Source organism: Bidens hawaiensis, unplaced genomic scaffold (genome assembly GCF_021521415.1).
Source record: "Bidens hawaiensis isolate Kalapana, Puna unplaced genomic scaffold, B.hawaiensis_p1.1 tig00008219_1, whole genome shotgun sequence".
NCBI lineage: Eukaryota > Viridiplantae > Streptophyta > Magnoliopsida > Asterales > Asteraceae > Bidens > Bidens hawaiensis.
Window position 1 is genome coordinate 305484 of NW_027491584.1, and position 16812 is coordinate 322295.

A 16812-nucleotide genomic window follows, 5' to 3' on the forward strand; every position below is an offset into this window, starting at 1 on the left:
CTTTTCTGCTACAAGCCCAAAACATCAAGTCCAATAACTGCTATAAGCCCAATGCACTAGCCCAGACTCCAAACGTACATGAATACACCAAACAAACACAATATTAAATCAACTATTATATAGCTAATGTAAATGTGACAATAGCTTATATGACTTTATTTTTAACACGTATCGTTTATGGTATCACAGGAACATTTGTAAATTATTGATGGTAATAGCCAGTGGGGTTGAGTTCACTAATACCACTAAAAGCATTGGTAAAGAAACTTAACATGAGTCTATTTTTTTTAATTGTGACATTCATAATAGAAGTATGACAATAAACGTTTCCCATGTTAATTAGATTTCAAGAGATGCTCGTTTGCAACGCTAATAACCCCAAGGACTTATGGTGACAAGAGAAGCATTAGCAGCAAGCTCATCTTTAACCTCGTATTCAACTGTTAACTTCAAAATGCACGATAAGTCCGGGTCATCATTTAGGTTCTCTTGGATCTCGATCCTTACCCTATACAAATCAAATCCAATATCAAGAAACCACCCTTCCACTACTTCGGTTTCTTTTAACATATTTGCGTTATCAATCTTCATGAACTTCTCTTTGTAATACGGGAAGCCAGAGCCTAGAAACAACGGACCATAGCTTTAATTCTTTCACATTTTCATTCATAGTTTGTTTTCTAGATGATAAAACATACCAGGTTTTAACGTAACCTTGAGAATAGTACCAGGGCCACCATCACCTTCAACTACGTCAACCGCTTCAAAGATTTTCCCCGTGACAACCTTTCCAAACTCGAGAGTGCCATAGAGAGCCCAAGCTTTGCTTGCCGACACCTTCACTTCCACCTCTTTCGATAAGGTTCCAAACATTTTTATCGATGGTTGATGAATGTACATCTGAGGTTGATGAGTTCCAAACAAATTTAAGTTTAGATTCTAGGATATTAGGTGACTCAATTTAACTTGAACTAGGTCGAATATTCTATAATCAAGTTACATACATCTAAACAGTAAAAAGGACCTGGATTTTCTTCGCATGATGCTTTTAAAATTGTTGAGCTGATGGTGTTCACTAGTAAGACCATGCTTTTTATATAACTTGTTCAAAATCTAAAGTGTAAACTCACTAGATAATAGATATACTAAAGCTATCATAAAAAAGAGATTACTCTATAAAATAATAACCAAGTTTTGAAATTGTTACAATCAGGTCACTCATAAAATATGTTGTTTCAATCTTATCGACCTTTGTAAAGTTCTCTTTCTCTTTGCACCAATAAGAGATCCATATCTCTGATAAGACATACCAGACTTAATCGTAAGCTTGATAATGGTACCGAGCCCCCCGTCACCTTCTACCACATCAACGGCTTCAAGGGTTTTTCCAGCTAGAAGCTTTCCGATCTCAAGAGTACCGTAGAGAGCCCAAGCTTTGATTGCCGGCACCTTCACTTCGGCCTCTTCCGATTAGGTTCCGAACATTTTATTGATAGGTGGATGGAATAGTGGAATACACAGTTGACTTTATACATAAAAATGAATTTAGATTATTATTAAAAATTAACGTTCCTAAGTATTTATTAAGGGCGTGCTTTTATGTGTTTTCTTTTGTTTTTTTAATAGTGGTTGTGGAAAATATGGCGCCAAAGAACGATAATGTTATGTGTTGCAAAACATGACATTGTGAATCAATGAACACTACAAATCTACAATCGTACATGATTTTCAACAAAATGCATATTAGTGAATCATTGATGGTAATTTTCTATTGAATCATTCTTTCTCGAATCAAACAAAAGACGAGTTCACGGATACCATTGAAAGCATAAAGAAAAGTAACATGACTTTATTCTGAACAATTGCAACATCATAAGATCGATATGATAATATACGTACATTTCCCGTACCTATTAACTAGATTTCAAAAGATGCTCATTTGCAACACTCATAATGGCAATGAGAGGTTCAGTGGTGACAAAAGAAGCGTTAGCAACAAACTCTTCCTTGACGTTGTATTCTACAGTTAGTTTCACAAAACATGATGCGCCCAAGCCATCCTTCGGGTTCTCTTTGATCTCAATCCTTACCCGATAAAGGTCAAATCCGATATCAAGGAATCCCCCTTCTATTGCTTCGGATTCCTTGATCATATTTGCGTTGTCTACTTTTGTGAACTTCTCTTTACCATAAGTAAAGCCTGACCCTAAACATATTATAAGACTATATCATAATGTTTTTGCAAGTGTTTTTGTTATATTTTTTTTATAGATGTACCGGTCTTGAAGGTAAGCTTTTGAATGGTACCGGGCCCACCGTCGCCTTCTACCACATCAACCGCTTCAAGGGTTGTTCCAGCTAGAATTTTTCCGATCTCGAGAGTGCCGTAGAGAACCCAAGCTTTACTAGCAGGCACCTTTACTTCTGCCCCTTCTGATAATGTTCCGAACATTTTTGTTGGTGATGTATGGAATACACATTGGAGGTTAATTCTTTTATACATTTAAAAAAGAATAAAAATACCTTAGATGTAATCGTAGATCGAATTTGTTCGGTATGCGGTTTCCAAAAGATCATTCCTAATAATTCTATATTTTGTTTTTTCCTAATGGCCGGCTTTTTCATTCATTAATTTCTTTGGTTCGAAAATATTGGGTGCTAAAGAAAAGATTGTGACAGGAATTTAATCTTAAACATGTTATATAATAGACGTCACTCACTGCTCACTCGACTAGACGTGACACAGTCGAGTTGGTAACTTAGTATTATGGTAAAATGGATGATAACACTTCATTAATTTGTAATATTGACAAGGTGGGGTGGGATTTGGATGAATCAGGGAGCTTCACAATATCGAGTTTGAAGCGGAAAATTATTGAGGTAAGTTTTGACCCTCCCGGCTATGTGTTCAAGTGGAATAATTGGGTTCCTCGAAAAGCTTGGCGTGCGGAGCTAGAGAGGGTCCCGGTGTTGACTTTGTTGACTAAACGGAATATCGTTGTAGGCTCTTTGTATTGTCCGGTTTGTGGAGAAGTAGAGGAGACGGGTCGAGCATATTTTTGTTTCGTGTGGTTTGGCTCAAGCGGTATGGCAAGCTATCTCAAGTTGGTGTAAGATCCCGCATATTTTCGCTTTCAATATTCGGGACAATATTGATTTATATAAGTTTCATAGGCGCCGAAAGGCAAAAGCGTTTCATGCGGTTTGTCTTGTCGAATTGTGGGTTTTATGGAAAGAACGAATTAAACAATATGGTGTTTAACGGTCTGGCAGTGAAAGTGGAAAGCGTTGTAAGGGAATCAAGGGCCTTAGTTATTTGTGGGTCAAGAATAGATCGGGTGGGCATGCTTTGTCGTGGGAGGATTGGTGCAGGTTTAAAGTATAGATTCAGATAGTAGTTGGATTTGAGACATGGATTTGAAGAGTGAATTTTCAGTTTAGTCCGTACTTCGCCTCTGCTTGTGATAAAGGAGCTCCAAATGATATTCGAGTTTGTGCCAAAGTATTCCCAAATATGACAAACATACATCTGCTAAACGAAAATCCATAACGATCATGATGAATGTGTTGAGAAGAGCACGTCGAGCTCAATGCGCTGCAAAACATGCCGTTATGAATCATAATAAACAGAAAACAATTTCAATAGAATATTTAAGTCTTGTGACAATTTCATATATATTTTTTTTCATTCAAGCACTAAATCTAACATATGATTTCATGAGTTCATCAAACTACATCTTATTAAATCATTGATGGTAATTTTATAACAAGTCATTCTTCCCTGTATCAAGACGGGATGAGTTCACTGATACTACTAAAAGCATTGATACGAGTTTATTCTTTACTAATTACAAGATCATATAATATAACAATAAGCATTTATGTGTCAATTATATTTCAAAAGATGCTCGTTCGCCACACTCATAATGCTTAGCAGAGGCTCGGTAGTGACAAGAGAAGCATTACTAGCAAACTCTTCCTTAACCTCGTATTCTAATGTTAATTTTACAAGACATGATGAACTTGAGCCATCCTTTGGATTCTCTTTGATCTCTATCCTTATCCGATATAAATTAAATCCGATATCAAGAAACCCCCCTCCATTGCTTCGGTTTCTTTGACCATATTTGCATTATCAACTTTCGTAAACTTCTCTTTAAAACAAGAAAAGGCTGACCCTGAGATATAAAACGTACCATACCGTCACTTATTGCATTTGATTATGTTAATCTTTATCCTTTTCTTTTATATATGATGATACATTGATACATACCCGGCTTACAAGTAATGTTGACAACAGTACCAGGCCCACCGTCACCTTCAACCACGTCAACCGCTTGAAGGATTTTGCCGGAAACAAGCTTTGCGAGCGCAATAGTGCCGTAGAGAGCCCATGCTTTGCTTGCTGGCACGTTTACTTCTGCTTCTTCTGATAAGGTTCCGAACATAGTTATTGATGGTTAATTCAATGTACATCAATGTTTATTTTATAACATAAAGAAAAAAAAAATCCGTTACACGCAATATGCCGAATTTTGTTTCTAAAAGATTCTTGGTTATTTTATTTTTCCATAATTATTTATTAATGGCCGGCTTAAGTATCATGTTTCTTTTTCATGGTTTTTTATATTGGCTTTGGCAAATGGTATTAGTTTAATGCTAAAAGACAAGATCGTGACAGGATTCTGAACTTAAAAATGTTATATAACAGATTTGACAGAGTAAAAATAAATAGATAATGATAAATTTAATAAATATTAACCCTATGCATGTGTATTGTTAATAATTTAATTAGAAAGTTACCGTTATACCTATTACTACTCTACTAGTATAATGGACTATGGAGTATGTATAAATTTTAATATCAACCAGGTGAGGCACCTAGCGTGTTATGTCGGGTTAAAAGAATATTTAATTAGAAAGGAATCATGCATGTGTACTGTGTAGATCTAACAAGAGTTCCCCACCACCCCTTCAACCATGTCTTGACATCCCAACATGTGTTTATACTATTTGCATGTGATACATTTGATTTCTTAACGTTTGAGGTCGTAAAGCTACTTAGTTGCGTCGAAAGAGCCATAAATAGTTAATGTTATGACTCCACAATCTAAATGTATTTTTTAAACAACTTGATTTTGCAACTATTTTAAAGTACACTATTCACATCCGTCATTTCAACTTGTGGATGTCTGAGTGGTCAAAAAGAAAGAAAAATCTAATCAGTCAGTAAAGTATATTGACATCAGTCATTTCAGCTGGCGGATGACTGAGTGGTCGAAAGGGTGAAAGATCAAACCAACAAGTACACTATTTACACCCGTCATTTCAACTGACGGATCTCCGTCAAAGATGAAATAACATTATAGGGGTAGCCTATGCTTGGTGTTGCGAGATCCGCCGGTTTGACCAGTGGAAGGGAGGCCAGTCGGATAAAAAACCGTATGTTACAGTTTCGCCACTTGAAATGGTGGAACAGTTATTGACACGCCACCTCCCCAGACAACAACTGTCACTTTCTAAAACTTGACGTGTTCCGCCGTTTCAAATGACGAAATACCTACAAACGGAAAACTTCCGTTCTCTATCCTAGAAACGGTTTACATATCCATTTTTCTCCCATTTTGAAAAAAAAATTCATTTAAAAGATTAAATTGAAAATTATACACGAGGTATGGTGATGGTAACCACCTCTACCTCTATAGTTAATAGATTTTCACCATTTCTGATATCTTTCTTTTTTTTTTCTTATTGAGTTGTTTAATTATTTAAATTCTTCTTTTGCTCTAATGGTGTTTATATTCTTTATATGAAGAGACACAAACCATATACCATGTGGCTCACAAGACAGCTGAACTATAGGGAGGAGTGGTCTAAGTAGTCATTGGACTAGAGTGATGAGTATGCATTACATAAAAATGATACGTGCAATCAACTCTCATACGTGCTTCCAAAGGTTATCAACCCGTAAAAATGTGAAGAATCAACAAACAACGTTTGGTACCAGCCATTTAATTTCGAAGACATGAATAGTCAGGTGATATGTGAAGATCAAAACTAATGAACTTACCATCATCTGGTATACTTGTTGTCACACCCCGACCAAAGGCGGCGGAACATACCGGGGTGCAACGGATTACCCAAGAACACAAGACACTATTAAAGTGATAATATTTAATCAACTCATAAATTTCATTCAATAACCAAAGTAACACATATTGTTCATACAAATAAACATCAAAATGTAAGAGATAGATATTGTTCATTCTTCTAATAACCTAGCGATATCAAAATAGAATGACGTCTTCAAACTCCAACTCAAGTAATAATCAAACCTGTAACAATGCATAAAATAATATTTGTCAACACGTATGTTGGTGAGCAATTTCATATTTTGAGTATATATAATATGAGCAAAATCCACAAACGTATATGAGACCATAAATAAAAACATCAATCGTGGCATATAAAACATATGTAAATGAGGATCCTTTCTAATCGGTAACAACCGACATACTTGGATAATGAAGCCCTATTCTACTAGCACAAGGCTAAGTAGTTAGGGGAGCGTATGATCATACTTAATGAGGCTCAACAACATAAAAATAAACACTCGTGCACGTAAAGCATATGAGGCATATAACACACAAAAGAGCAAGTATTCTAGTATCATACACCCTAAAGTTTGTGGTTTGAGAAATAAGTATAATAAATCATTCTTGTTTTGAATAAGTATGCATGTTACCCCCAAAATATAAAAGTGAAAACGGGGGATGAAATGTACCCACGTTAACTAAGTAACTTGAAATATTGATTCGTGAATAATCGAAGATCGGGTTAATGAGCAAGACTTAGATTAAACGGGTCTTAAGTTAGTAGGTAGTCTTGGAAGGGTTTAAAGTAAAATATGACAAGTAAAGTAAATAAATGAAGCTTATGGTTTAAAATGTAAATATTTGGGAAATTAAAGACATGTTCTAAAAAGTAAGTTTACTCGAAACCGAGTCTTGGTAATTCATTCATAAGTATTACTCAACCTATGTTAAGTAACTTATGTGGGTTATAATGCACTAATGCAAGACCCTTGGTTATATAAATACCAAAACAAGGTTTTAATCGAGTGTTCGGATTTGTTAATTTGGGTCTAGATAATTAACTAAACTCAAAGTTAACTTTCCAAAATGTTTTGAGATAACTCAATAAAATCAAAAGACATAACTAAGTATATAGTTCTATTGTGAAGAACCTTAACGTCCGTTAAGTGAGTATTTGGTTTCACCGGTCCAAACTTGTTATAAGATTAAGTTGGATTCCGACACACCAGGTAAGTTGATAAAATACTTAAAATTTGTTTAAAATACATTCTTGAATAAAAGATGAGTTTCGGTGGCCAAAAACACACTTGTGTATCTTAAGCAAGTGAACTCGGTTTAGTTCGGTTTTGGTTCGGTCCTTGACTCGGAATGATACCGAGGATGGTTGCCACATACCCAAATACCATAGAACTATAAAAAATGATTTTAGAAGTTAAAAGGTTCAAATCTTACATAAACATGTTTATTTAACTATTTCAAGTAAACAAAACTATTTAAAACAAAAGCTAGTAAACAAGAGTTCAGTTTTGGTTCGGTCTTGATTCGGGTCTAATCTCGGGATAAAACCGAGACTAGTGACACCATGAAACTCTTTAAACATGAATTAAAAACTAAACTACTTACAACATAAACAAGACTAGTAAAGCATTAAAGGAAAATAGTATAATCAAGAACTAAAAAGAGTTCTCCATGAAGCCTTGCCTTGTAGCATATCACCTCCTGAAGAAGATGAAAGACGAAGGAAACAAGGGTGCATATTATATATATGTCGTACCACAAGATATGAATTAGTAAGTAACAAAACAAAAATTAAAGAAGGTTGTTGCTTGATTATTAAGAACCTTGAATGTTAGAGATATGAACTTTGTTTGGGAGAGAAAGAAGGTGAAATGAGCAATGAGAAATGAAGAGGATATGCTTGTTTATATAGGGAAGTAGTCAAAGTTGTTTTATATGTTTTATATCAAGGCTCTCATGAGTTTAAAAGGAGTTAAACAAGTCAATAATACAAACAAGAAGCCAAAAATCCGAAATATGTGTGCAGGAGGGTCTAGGCGCCGCGCGACCTGTAACATCTGCCCTGATCCGACCCGACCCAGGTACCCGTTTCCCTTATCCGATCTCTTTCTTTTGTGATTTAGTATTTATTTATACTTATATTTTACTTTTAATAATAATAATATATGTTTTCCTTCCCGCCTCTTTCTCTCTCTTTCTTTCCGCCGTCCCGTCCCTCTCCTTCTCTCTTTCCGCCTTCTTTTCCCTCTTGTCGCCGTCCCGCCCTTAAGCCTTGTTTCCCTCTTTTTCTTCTAACTCTTTGCTTGTCCTTTGTTCCTTCCCGCCTAAGGTTGTCTGCGCAGCTCCACGCGCCAGACCCCTTACAAGGAATCCTGCGTGAAGACCACCTGTTTCAGCGATACGCGAGACGAACTCTTCTCGCAGCGCGCTAAGAACGGTAGTTCTTCCCGCGACGCGCTAAGGATTTGTAGTTCTTCTCGCAGCGCGCTAAGAATCGTAGTTCATCCCTCGACGCGCGAAGAATTATAGTTCTTCCCGCGGCGCGCTAGGAATTTTAGTTCCTCCCGCGGCGCGCTAAGAAATGTGATTCTTCCCGCGGCGCGCTTAGAAATATAGTTCTTTCCGCGACGCGTTAAGGTTAGTTCTGTCTGCCTTCGCGCTCGCGCTCTCTTGACCTTTTGTGTCAGCCTTCTCGCGCTAAACCCTTTGAGTTTTCTTCTGTTTAATCTAGCCGTTTGCTTTTGTGTTGTCTTATCTTTTGAGCTGTTGACCTAATCTGCTTTATGTCTGAAAAGCCACTTTTGGCGCAGCATGCGCACCAACCCCATTGGTTGACAGAAAAAGTGACTGACATAATCTTTTGAGATCTGCTTTTGCCATGCTTGACCTGTACCTTTTTCTGAACCGCCCATGCTTTTTTTTACTGTTCCCTGACAGCTTTATCTTGCCTCTGCAGCTGCCATATCTTTCCATATCTTTTGCTTTTGGATTCTTATGCTTTTTGATATCTTTTGCTTTTTGAGATCTTTTCCCCTTTTCTAGGGATTGTGTCTCCTAGGGTTTCACTATAAATAATAGTATTATTTTTCCTAACACTACACACACAAACACTTAATCTCTCCTGTTTTCCTTGCTCTCTGCCTCCGTCTTCCTCCCTGTTCTGCCCTGCTTTTCCGGTAATATATATATATTATATATAATAATTTACTTATGCTAACTTATAATCAAGACTTAAAACAATAATCTTATTTATAGGTTAACTTGTGCTTGTTTAAAGTTGGTTCTTGCTTTATCTTACACCGCATCGTTTATCAAGTGAGTAATCTCGTACCTAATCCCTTTTTGCTTTTAATGTTTTGGGATGTTCATGTGTTCATACAAACTTAGAGTCTTAAACTTGTTTGTGAACTTTAGTCGCGTAGTATCCCATGTGTTGAGGACGTAGACTTGGCTGTTTATTTGTATGTGTGGATCATTAACCGTCTTGTCGGTCTATTCCGCAGTTCTCATGGTACCATTAGATGAACACGGGAGAACTATCGTTTATGATTTTCTCTTTTGTTTACACATGCACAGTTTGTCTTGTTTGTGAGCTCAATTGTGAGCACTGGCAGTCTTATGAATCTTAGAGTTGGTCCCGATCAGATTACACCCTTGTTGAAAACCAGACATACACATGTTGCGCGCAGATTTATTGTTATCTATGTATTGTATTAAACTTGATTTCTCACCAACACGCAAGTGTTTGACGTTTATTTTAACACATGTTCAGGTTTGCTGTAGCTGTTTGGAGCTTGTGGACACGTAGGACGTTTTTACTTTTGGACCTAGATTAAAATGTATCAAGACAAGTTATTGTTGTTCGAATATTACGATTTATAATATATTGATTTTTAATGATCTATGTTATCTTGTGTTTACCCTGCGCGTGCGCGAATGAATGTATTTATTAAATATTGACACCCAATAGTGTCACGAGTAATGAGACAATATGTGGCGCCCCGATGTATAATCCGCCTTTGGTCGGGGTGTTACAGATTGGTATCAGAGCTCGTTGACTTTAGGATAGGTGGTTAGACGTAACGGCCTAGAATACCTAAGAGTCCCTTCTCGCGCATGAGAGAAATCTCATGTTTGCGCGCTTATTGTTAATTACTCGTTATTTATGAATATGCTCGCGCTTGCGCAGTATATGATTTTATGTTTTATTTCGCGATATTTCGATTTTTGTTGAATTTCGATTTTTATTGATTTTACTTACATATTCGTTTGTTGGATTTGAAAATCCGAAAAGTCATGGTGATACATGAATAGTTGATTTTCAATTTCCATTTACGATTATGTTCTGAGGTTGGAGACTTGAAAAGTCATGGTGATACATGAATTGTCAACCTCCAATACTCATTTTCTTGTATGTTTTATATTGAAGATTGAAAAGTCATGGTGATACATGAATCGTCAATCTCCAATACTCGTTTGCTCGTATATTTTAAATTGGGAATTCGGAAAGTCATGGTGATACATGAATTGTCAATTCTTGATTCGAATTTGTTACCTTTATTAAGTCTGCATTTAGGGTCATTTAATCTACTTTAACTTCTGATAGTATCTAACTCTGCGAAACCAAGCTTTATAAAGTTATACTTTGCAATAAAACTAAGATATTAACTGAAATTAAAACTTTTATAGAATGCCTCCGCTATCTCGCCGATTTCAGAGAAGAGAAGCCTCGCGCATGCGTAGACAGCAACGTTCCCAGGAAATGGCCGCCGCGATAGCCCAAGCCTTGAGCCAAAACAATACCAACACCTCTGGTTACAACATTAAGTCCTTTAACGCGGGTAACCCTCCAAAGTTCACAGGTCTTGAAGGAGCCACCGTGATGCTCCAGTGGCTTGAGAAGATAGAAAACACTTTCCTCCACACCCAATGCCCCTCAGACAGACGAACCCTATATGCTTCCAGTGTCCTGGAATCTAGAGCGCTTACATGGTGGAATGGAGTAGCTCATGCGCGTGGCGCAGAAACTGCTTCTAGCATGACATGGGAGGAATTCAAGGAAATTCTGACGCGAGAATTCTGCCCTCCCAACGAAGTTAAGCGCCTGGAGGAGGAATTTTGGAATCTTAAGCAGTACAGTGGTGAAGCGCGCGAGTACGCGACGCGTTTCCATGAACTAAGTTTGCTGGTCCCTCACCTTGTTACCCCTTCCCGCCGAGCAATCGAGAAATTCCTTGGGGGTCTCCCCATGGAAATTCAAGATTCGGTATGGGCCAGAAACCCAGCAACCCTCTCTGACGCCATCGAGTTGGCCGCTGTGCTCAGCGACAACCATGTCAGAGCAGGAACCCTGTTCCTGCGGGGAGCTGAGAAGACCAAACTCACCAAGACTGCCCCTGAACCAACAGAAACCAAACCTGAACCCTCGAACCGTAACAACCTCAAGCGCAGGCGCAAGGCCTATGCGCTTACCAACCCGCCCATTGTCCAGCAACCCATCTACCAACCCCCAGTTTACGCACCTAACCCTCTGTCAGCTTACCCAACACCTCCTGTAGTCCACAACTATGCCTTAACCAATCCAGCACTCCCTGCCCCGCCACTTAAGAAACCTTACACAGGAAACCATCCCTTTTGCCCAACCTGTAGATTTCACCACCCAACCCAAACCCCGTGTCGACTTTGTACCCGGTGTGGCCGTACTGGTCACACTGCTGAGAACTGTAGAGTCCTTCCCGCCAATCCAATTGCGCCAACACCACCAGTCTACCCGCAGAACCCACAACCAACCTACCAAAACCCACGACCCAGATCGTGCTTTAACTGCGGTGATCCCAGTCATTTCCGGAACGCGTGCCCGAGACTACAAGTTCAGATTACACAAGCGAATCCGGTGAACCAGATTTCGAACCAAGTGACACGCGGACGAGCTTTTAACATAACCGCGCACCAAGCGCAAGCGAATAATGACGTAGTTAATGGTACATTTTTGCTTAACGGATTTTATGCTTCTATACTTTTTGATACTGGCGCCGATCGAAGTTTTATTTCTCGCGCGTTTGAGCAGAAGCTTGCGCGACCGCGCAACGACTTAAAAGAAAATTTTTCAGTTGAATTGGCTAATGGCGAAACTGTTTTAATTAACTCTGTGATTAAAGATTGCACGCTTAACCTTAACGAAAATGATTTTCTGATCGACCTCATCCCCATGCCTCTTGGAAGCTTTGATGTTATCATTGGTATGGACTGGCTTACGCATAATCGCGCCGAAGTTATTTGCGCCAAGAAGATGATTCGCATACCTCGGGAAAATGGTGATCTTCATATCTACGGCGAGAAACCCTCCCGCGGTCTTAAGCTTATGTCCTGCGCCGAAGCCCAAAGACTCATGCGGAAGAAGTGTATTGCATTCTTAGCCCATGTGGTTAAACCTGCTGAAGAGAAGAAGCTTCGCGATATCCCTGTTGTGCGTGATTTCCCTGAAGTTTTTCCTGATGATCTTCCTGGTATCCCTCCCGCTCGTGAAGTCGAGTTTCGTATTGATCTTGTCCCTGGTGCTTCCCCCGTAGCTAAATCTCCTTACCGTCTTGCACCCGCTGAGATGCAAGAATTGGCCAGCCAACTTCAAGAGTTGACAGCTAAAGGATTCATCCACCCTAGCTCTTCGCCCTGGGGTGCTCCGGTGTTGTTCGTTAAAAAGAAAGATGGATCGTTTCGCATGTGTATTGATTACCGCGAGTTGAACAAACTCACCATTAAGAACCGGTATCCCTTACCGCGTATCGACGACCTCTTCGATCAACTCCAAGGTGCCTCTTGTTTCTCGAAGATTGATCTCCGTTCTGGTTATCATCAGTTGCGTATCCGCGATGAAGATGTTCCGAAGACTGCTTTTCGAACTCGTTATGGCCATTTTGAATTCTTGGTCATGTCCTTCGGTTTGACCAACGCACCCGCCGTTTTCATGGATCTAATGAATCGGGTGTGTAGGCCTTTCTTGGACCGTTTTGTGATCGTGTTTATCGATGATGTTCTGGTGTATTCTAAGACCAAGGCCGAGCATGAGCAACATCTCCGGTTGGTGTTGCAAAAGCTTCGAACCGAGCAGCTCTATGCTAAGCTTTCCAAGTGTGAATTCTGGTCTGATGAAGTACAGTTTCTTGGTCATGTTGTAAACAAGATGGGTATTCATGTCGACCCATCCAAGATTGAAGCAATCAAGAACTGGATTACGCCATCCTCTCCTTCTGAGATCCGTTCCTTCTTGGGCTTAGCTGGTTATTACCGGCGCTTCATTTCGAACTTCTCGAAGATCGCTTTGCCTTTAACAGCTCTGACGCACAAAGGTAAACCGTATATTTGGGGCTCGAAGCAAGAAGAAGCCTTTCTATCGCTCAAGCGATTGTTGTGTGAAGCTCCTGTTCTTGCGCTACCTGAGGGTAATGATGATTTTGTCGTGTATTGCGATGCATCCAACCAAGGTCTCGGTTGTGTTCTTATGCAACGAGGCAAGGTTATCGCTTACGCATCAAGGCAACTTAAGGTTCATGAAAAGAATTATACAACTCACGACCTCGAACTTGGTGCAGTGGTATTTGCCTTGAAGATCTGGAGACACTACCTTTATGGTACTAAGTGTATCCTCTACACTGACCATAAAAGCCTTCAGCATATCTTTGATCAGAAGGAACTTAACATGAGGCAACACCGATGGAACGAACTCATCAGCGATTACGATTGTGAGATCCGGTATCATCCTGGTAAGGCTAATGTGGTAGCCGATGCGCTCAGCCGAAAACCCTGCCAACTTAACTGTATCTTGCCGCGCACCCAGCTTCACTTTGCGCCGATTCAAAGCAACCTTGAATCGCGTATTCGTGACGCGCAGCGCGCATCCATCAGTAATGGTAACCTTCGCGCCGAGTTAGCGTGTGGCGCGGAAGCGCACCTTGTCCCTAATCGGAGTGGAATTCTCTGTTATCTCAATCGCATCTGGATTCCCTTTGATGAGAATCTTCGCGCTGATATCCTGAGTGAAGCACACAAATCTCGATATTCCGTTCATCCTGGCGCTGATAAGATGTACAAGGATTTGCGCATAACTTATTGGTGGCCCGGTATGAAAAAGGATATTGCTGTGTTCGTAGCTAGATGCCTGACTTGTTCTAAAGTAAAAGCCGAACACCAACGCCCATCTGGTTTGCTCGAACAACCAGAAATTCCTACGTGGAAATGGGAATGTGTAGCGATGGACTTTATTACCAAGTTACCTTTGACAGCAAGCAAACATGATAGCATTTGGGTAATAGTGGATCGTTTGACTAAGTCTGCTCACTTTCTGCCCATTCGTGAAAACTACCGTGTTGAGCAACTCGCGCAGCTTTATGTTAACGAAATTGTCTGCCGCCATGGTACTCCTTTGAGCATCATATCCGATCGCGATGGCCGTTTTATATCCCGCTTTTGGAAATCTCTCCAATCTGCGTTAGGAACTCGCTTGGACATGAGTACGGCATATCATCCTCAGACTGACGGTCAGTCTGAGCGAACTATTCAAACTCTTGAGGATATGCTCCGATCTAGTGTTCTTGATTTTGGAGGTAATTGGGATTCACACCTGCCTTTGATCGAGTTCTCTTATAATAACAGCTATCATTCCAGTATTGGTATGGCCCCATTTGAAGCACTTTACGGTCGTAAGTGCCGCTCCCCGATTTGTTGGAGCGAAGTGGGTGAAACTCAAATCACAGGACCCGAACTTGTTCAAGAGACAACCGATAAAATCGCCAAGATCCGTGATCATCTGCTGACTGCCAGAAGCCGACAGAAGAGTTACGCAGATCGTAGGCGGAAGCCTCTCGAATTTCAAGTTGGTGATCTTGTTCTCCTCAAAGTGTCGCCTTGGAAAGGTGTTGTCCGCTTTGGGAAGAAGGGTAAGCTTGCTCCTCGTTATGTTGGTCCATTCAAGATTCTCGCGCGTATGGGAAAAGTTGCCTACAGACTTGACCTGCCGCCCGCGCTCAGTAATGTGCATCCAACGTTCCATGTATCCAATCTCAAGAAGTGTTTAGCTGACGAGAACCTTCACATTCCACTTGATGAAGTTCAAGTTGATGAAACTATGCATTTCGTTGAGAAGCCTGTTGAGATTATGGATCGCGAGGTAAAGCAAACCAAGCGCAGTCGTATCCCTATTGTTAAAATTCGCTGGGAGTCCAAGCGCGGAGCCGAGTTTACATGGGAAAGGGAAGATCAAATGAAGATCAAGTACCCGCACCTGTTCTCTGCGCAACCTACTTCGAGATAAATTTCGGGACGAAATTTCTTAAAGTAGGGGAGACTGTAACATCTGCCCTGATCCGACCCGACCCAGGTACCCGTTTCCCTTATCCGATCTCTTTCTTTTGTGATTTAGTATTTATTTATACTTATATTTTACTTTTAATAATAATAATATATGTTTTCCTTCCCGCCTCTTTCTCTCTCTTTCTTTCCGCCGTCCCGTCCCTCTCCTTCTCTCTTTCCGCCTTCTTTTCCCTCTTGTCGCCGTCCCGCCCTTAAGCCTTGTTTCCCTCTTTTTCTTCTAACTCTTTGCTTGTCCTTTGTTCCTTCCCGCCTAAGGTTGTCTGCGCAGCTCCACGCGCCAGACCCCTTACAAGGAATCCTGCGTGAAGACCACCTGTTTCAGCGATACGCGAGACGAACTCTTCTCGCAGCGCGCTAAGAACGGTAGTTCTTCCCGCGACGCGCTAAGGATTTGTAGTTCTTCTCGCAGCGCGCTAAGAATCGTAGTTCATCCCTCGACGCGCGAAGAATTATAGTTCTTCCCGCGGCGCGCTAGGAATTTTAGTTCCTCCCGCGGCGCGCTAAGAAATGTGATTCTTCCCGCGGCGCGCTTAGAAATATAGTTCTTTCCGCGACGCGTTAAGGTTAGTTCTGTCTGCCTTCGCGCTCGCGCTCTCTTGACCTTTTGTGTCAGCCTTCTCGCGCTAAACCCTTTGAGTTTTCTTCTGTTTAATCTAGCCGTTTGCTTTTGTGTTGTCTTATCTTTTGAGCTGTTGACCTAATCTGCTTTATGTCTGAAAAGCCACTTTTGGCGCAGCATGCGCACCAACCCCATTGGTTGACAGAAAAAGTGACTGACATAATCTTTTGAGATCTGCTTTTGCCATGCTTGACCTGTACCTTTTTCTGAACCGCCCATGCTTTTTTTTACTGTTCCCTGACAGCTTTATCTTGCCTCTGCAGCTGCCATATCTTTCCATATCTTTTGCTTTTGGATTCTTATGCTTTTTGATATCTTTTGCTTTTTGAGATCTTTTCCCCTTTTCTAGGGATTGTGTCTCCTAGGGTTTCACTATAAATAATAGTATTATTTTTCCTAACACTACACACACAAACACTTAATCTCTCCTGTTTTCCTTGCTCTCTGCCTCCGTCTTCCTCCCTGTTCTGCCCTGCTTTTCCGGTAATATATATATATTATATATAATAATTTACTTATGCTAACTTATAATCAAGACTTAAAACAAATCATTAAAACAATAATCTTATTTATAGGTTAACTTGTGCTTGTTTAAAGTTGGTTCTTGCTTTATCTTACACCGCATCGTTTATCAAGTGAGTAATCTCGTACCTAATCCCTTTTTGCTTTTAATGTTTTGGGATGTTCATGTGTTCATACAAACTTAGAGTCTTA

The 16812-nt window shown here is 40.1% G+C and overlaps 1 protein-coding gene and 1 pseudogene across 1 annotated transcript; both read right to left on the reverse strand.

Moving 5' to 3' along the window:
• Nucleotides 1-335: 335 nt before the first annotated feature.
• Nucleotides 336-1742, reverse strand: LOC143637337 (norbelladine synthase-like; annotated as a pseudogene).
• A 142-nt stretch (nucleotides 1743-1884) lies between these two features.
• On the reverse strand, nucleotides 1885-4448 carry LOC143637282 (norbelladine synthase-like). Its single transcript, XM_077104715.1, has 3 exons — nucleotides 4274-4448; nucleotides 2278-2430; nucleotides 1885-2206 (listed from the first exon to the last, which is right to left on the reverse strand). The coding sequence occupies exons 1-3, from the start codon at nucleotides 4446-4448 to the stop codon at nucleotides 1914-1916; spliced, it is 621 nt and encodes a 206-aa protein (XP_076960830.1). The 3' UTR covers nucleotides 1885-1913.
• Between the last annotated feature and the right edge of the window lie 12364 nt (nucleotides 4449-16812).

What these genes read in the sequence shown, in the direction of transcription:
- LOC143637282 (XM_077104715.1), bottom strand. Translation starts at nt 4,448, where the DNA reads ATGTTCGGAACCTTATCAGAAGAAGCAGAAGTAAACGTGCCAGCAAGC. An exon ending in CAACATTACTTGTAAGCCGG is followed by an intron (nt 2,431 to 4,273) that starts GTATGTATCAAT and finishes CATTATCAGAAG; the next exon opens with GGGCAGAAGTAAAGGTGCCT. An exon ending in AAAGCTTACCTTCAAGACCG is followed by an intron (nt 2,207 to 2,277) that starts GTACATCTATAA and finishes TAATATGTTTAG; the next exon opens with GGTCAGGCTTTACTTATGGT.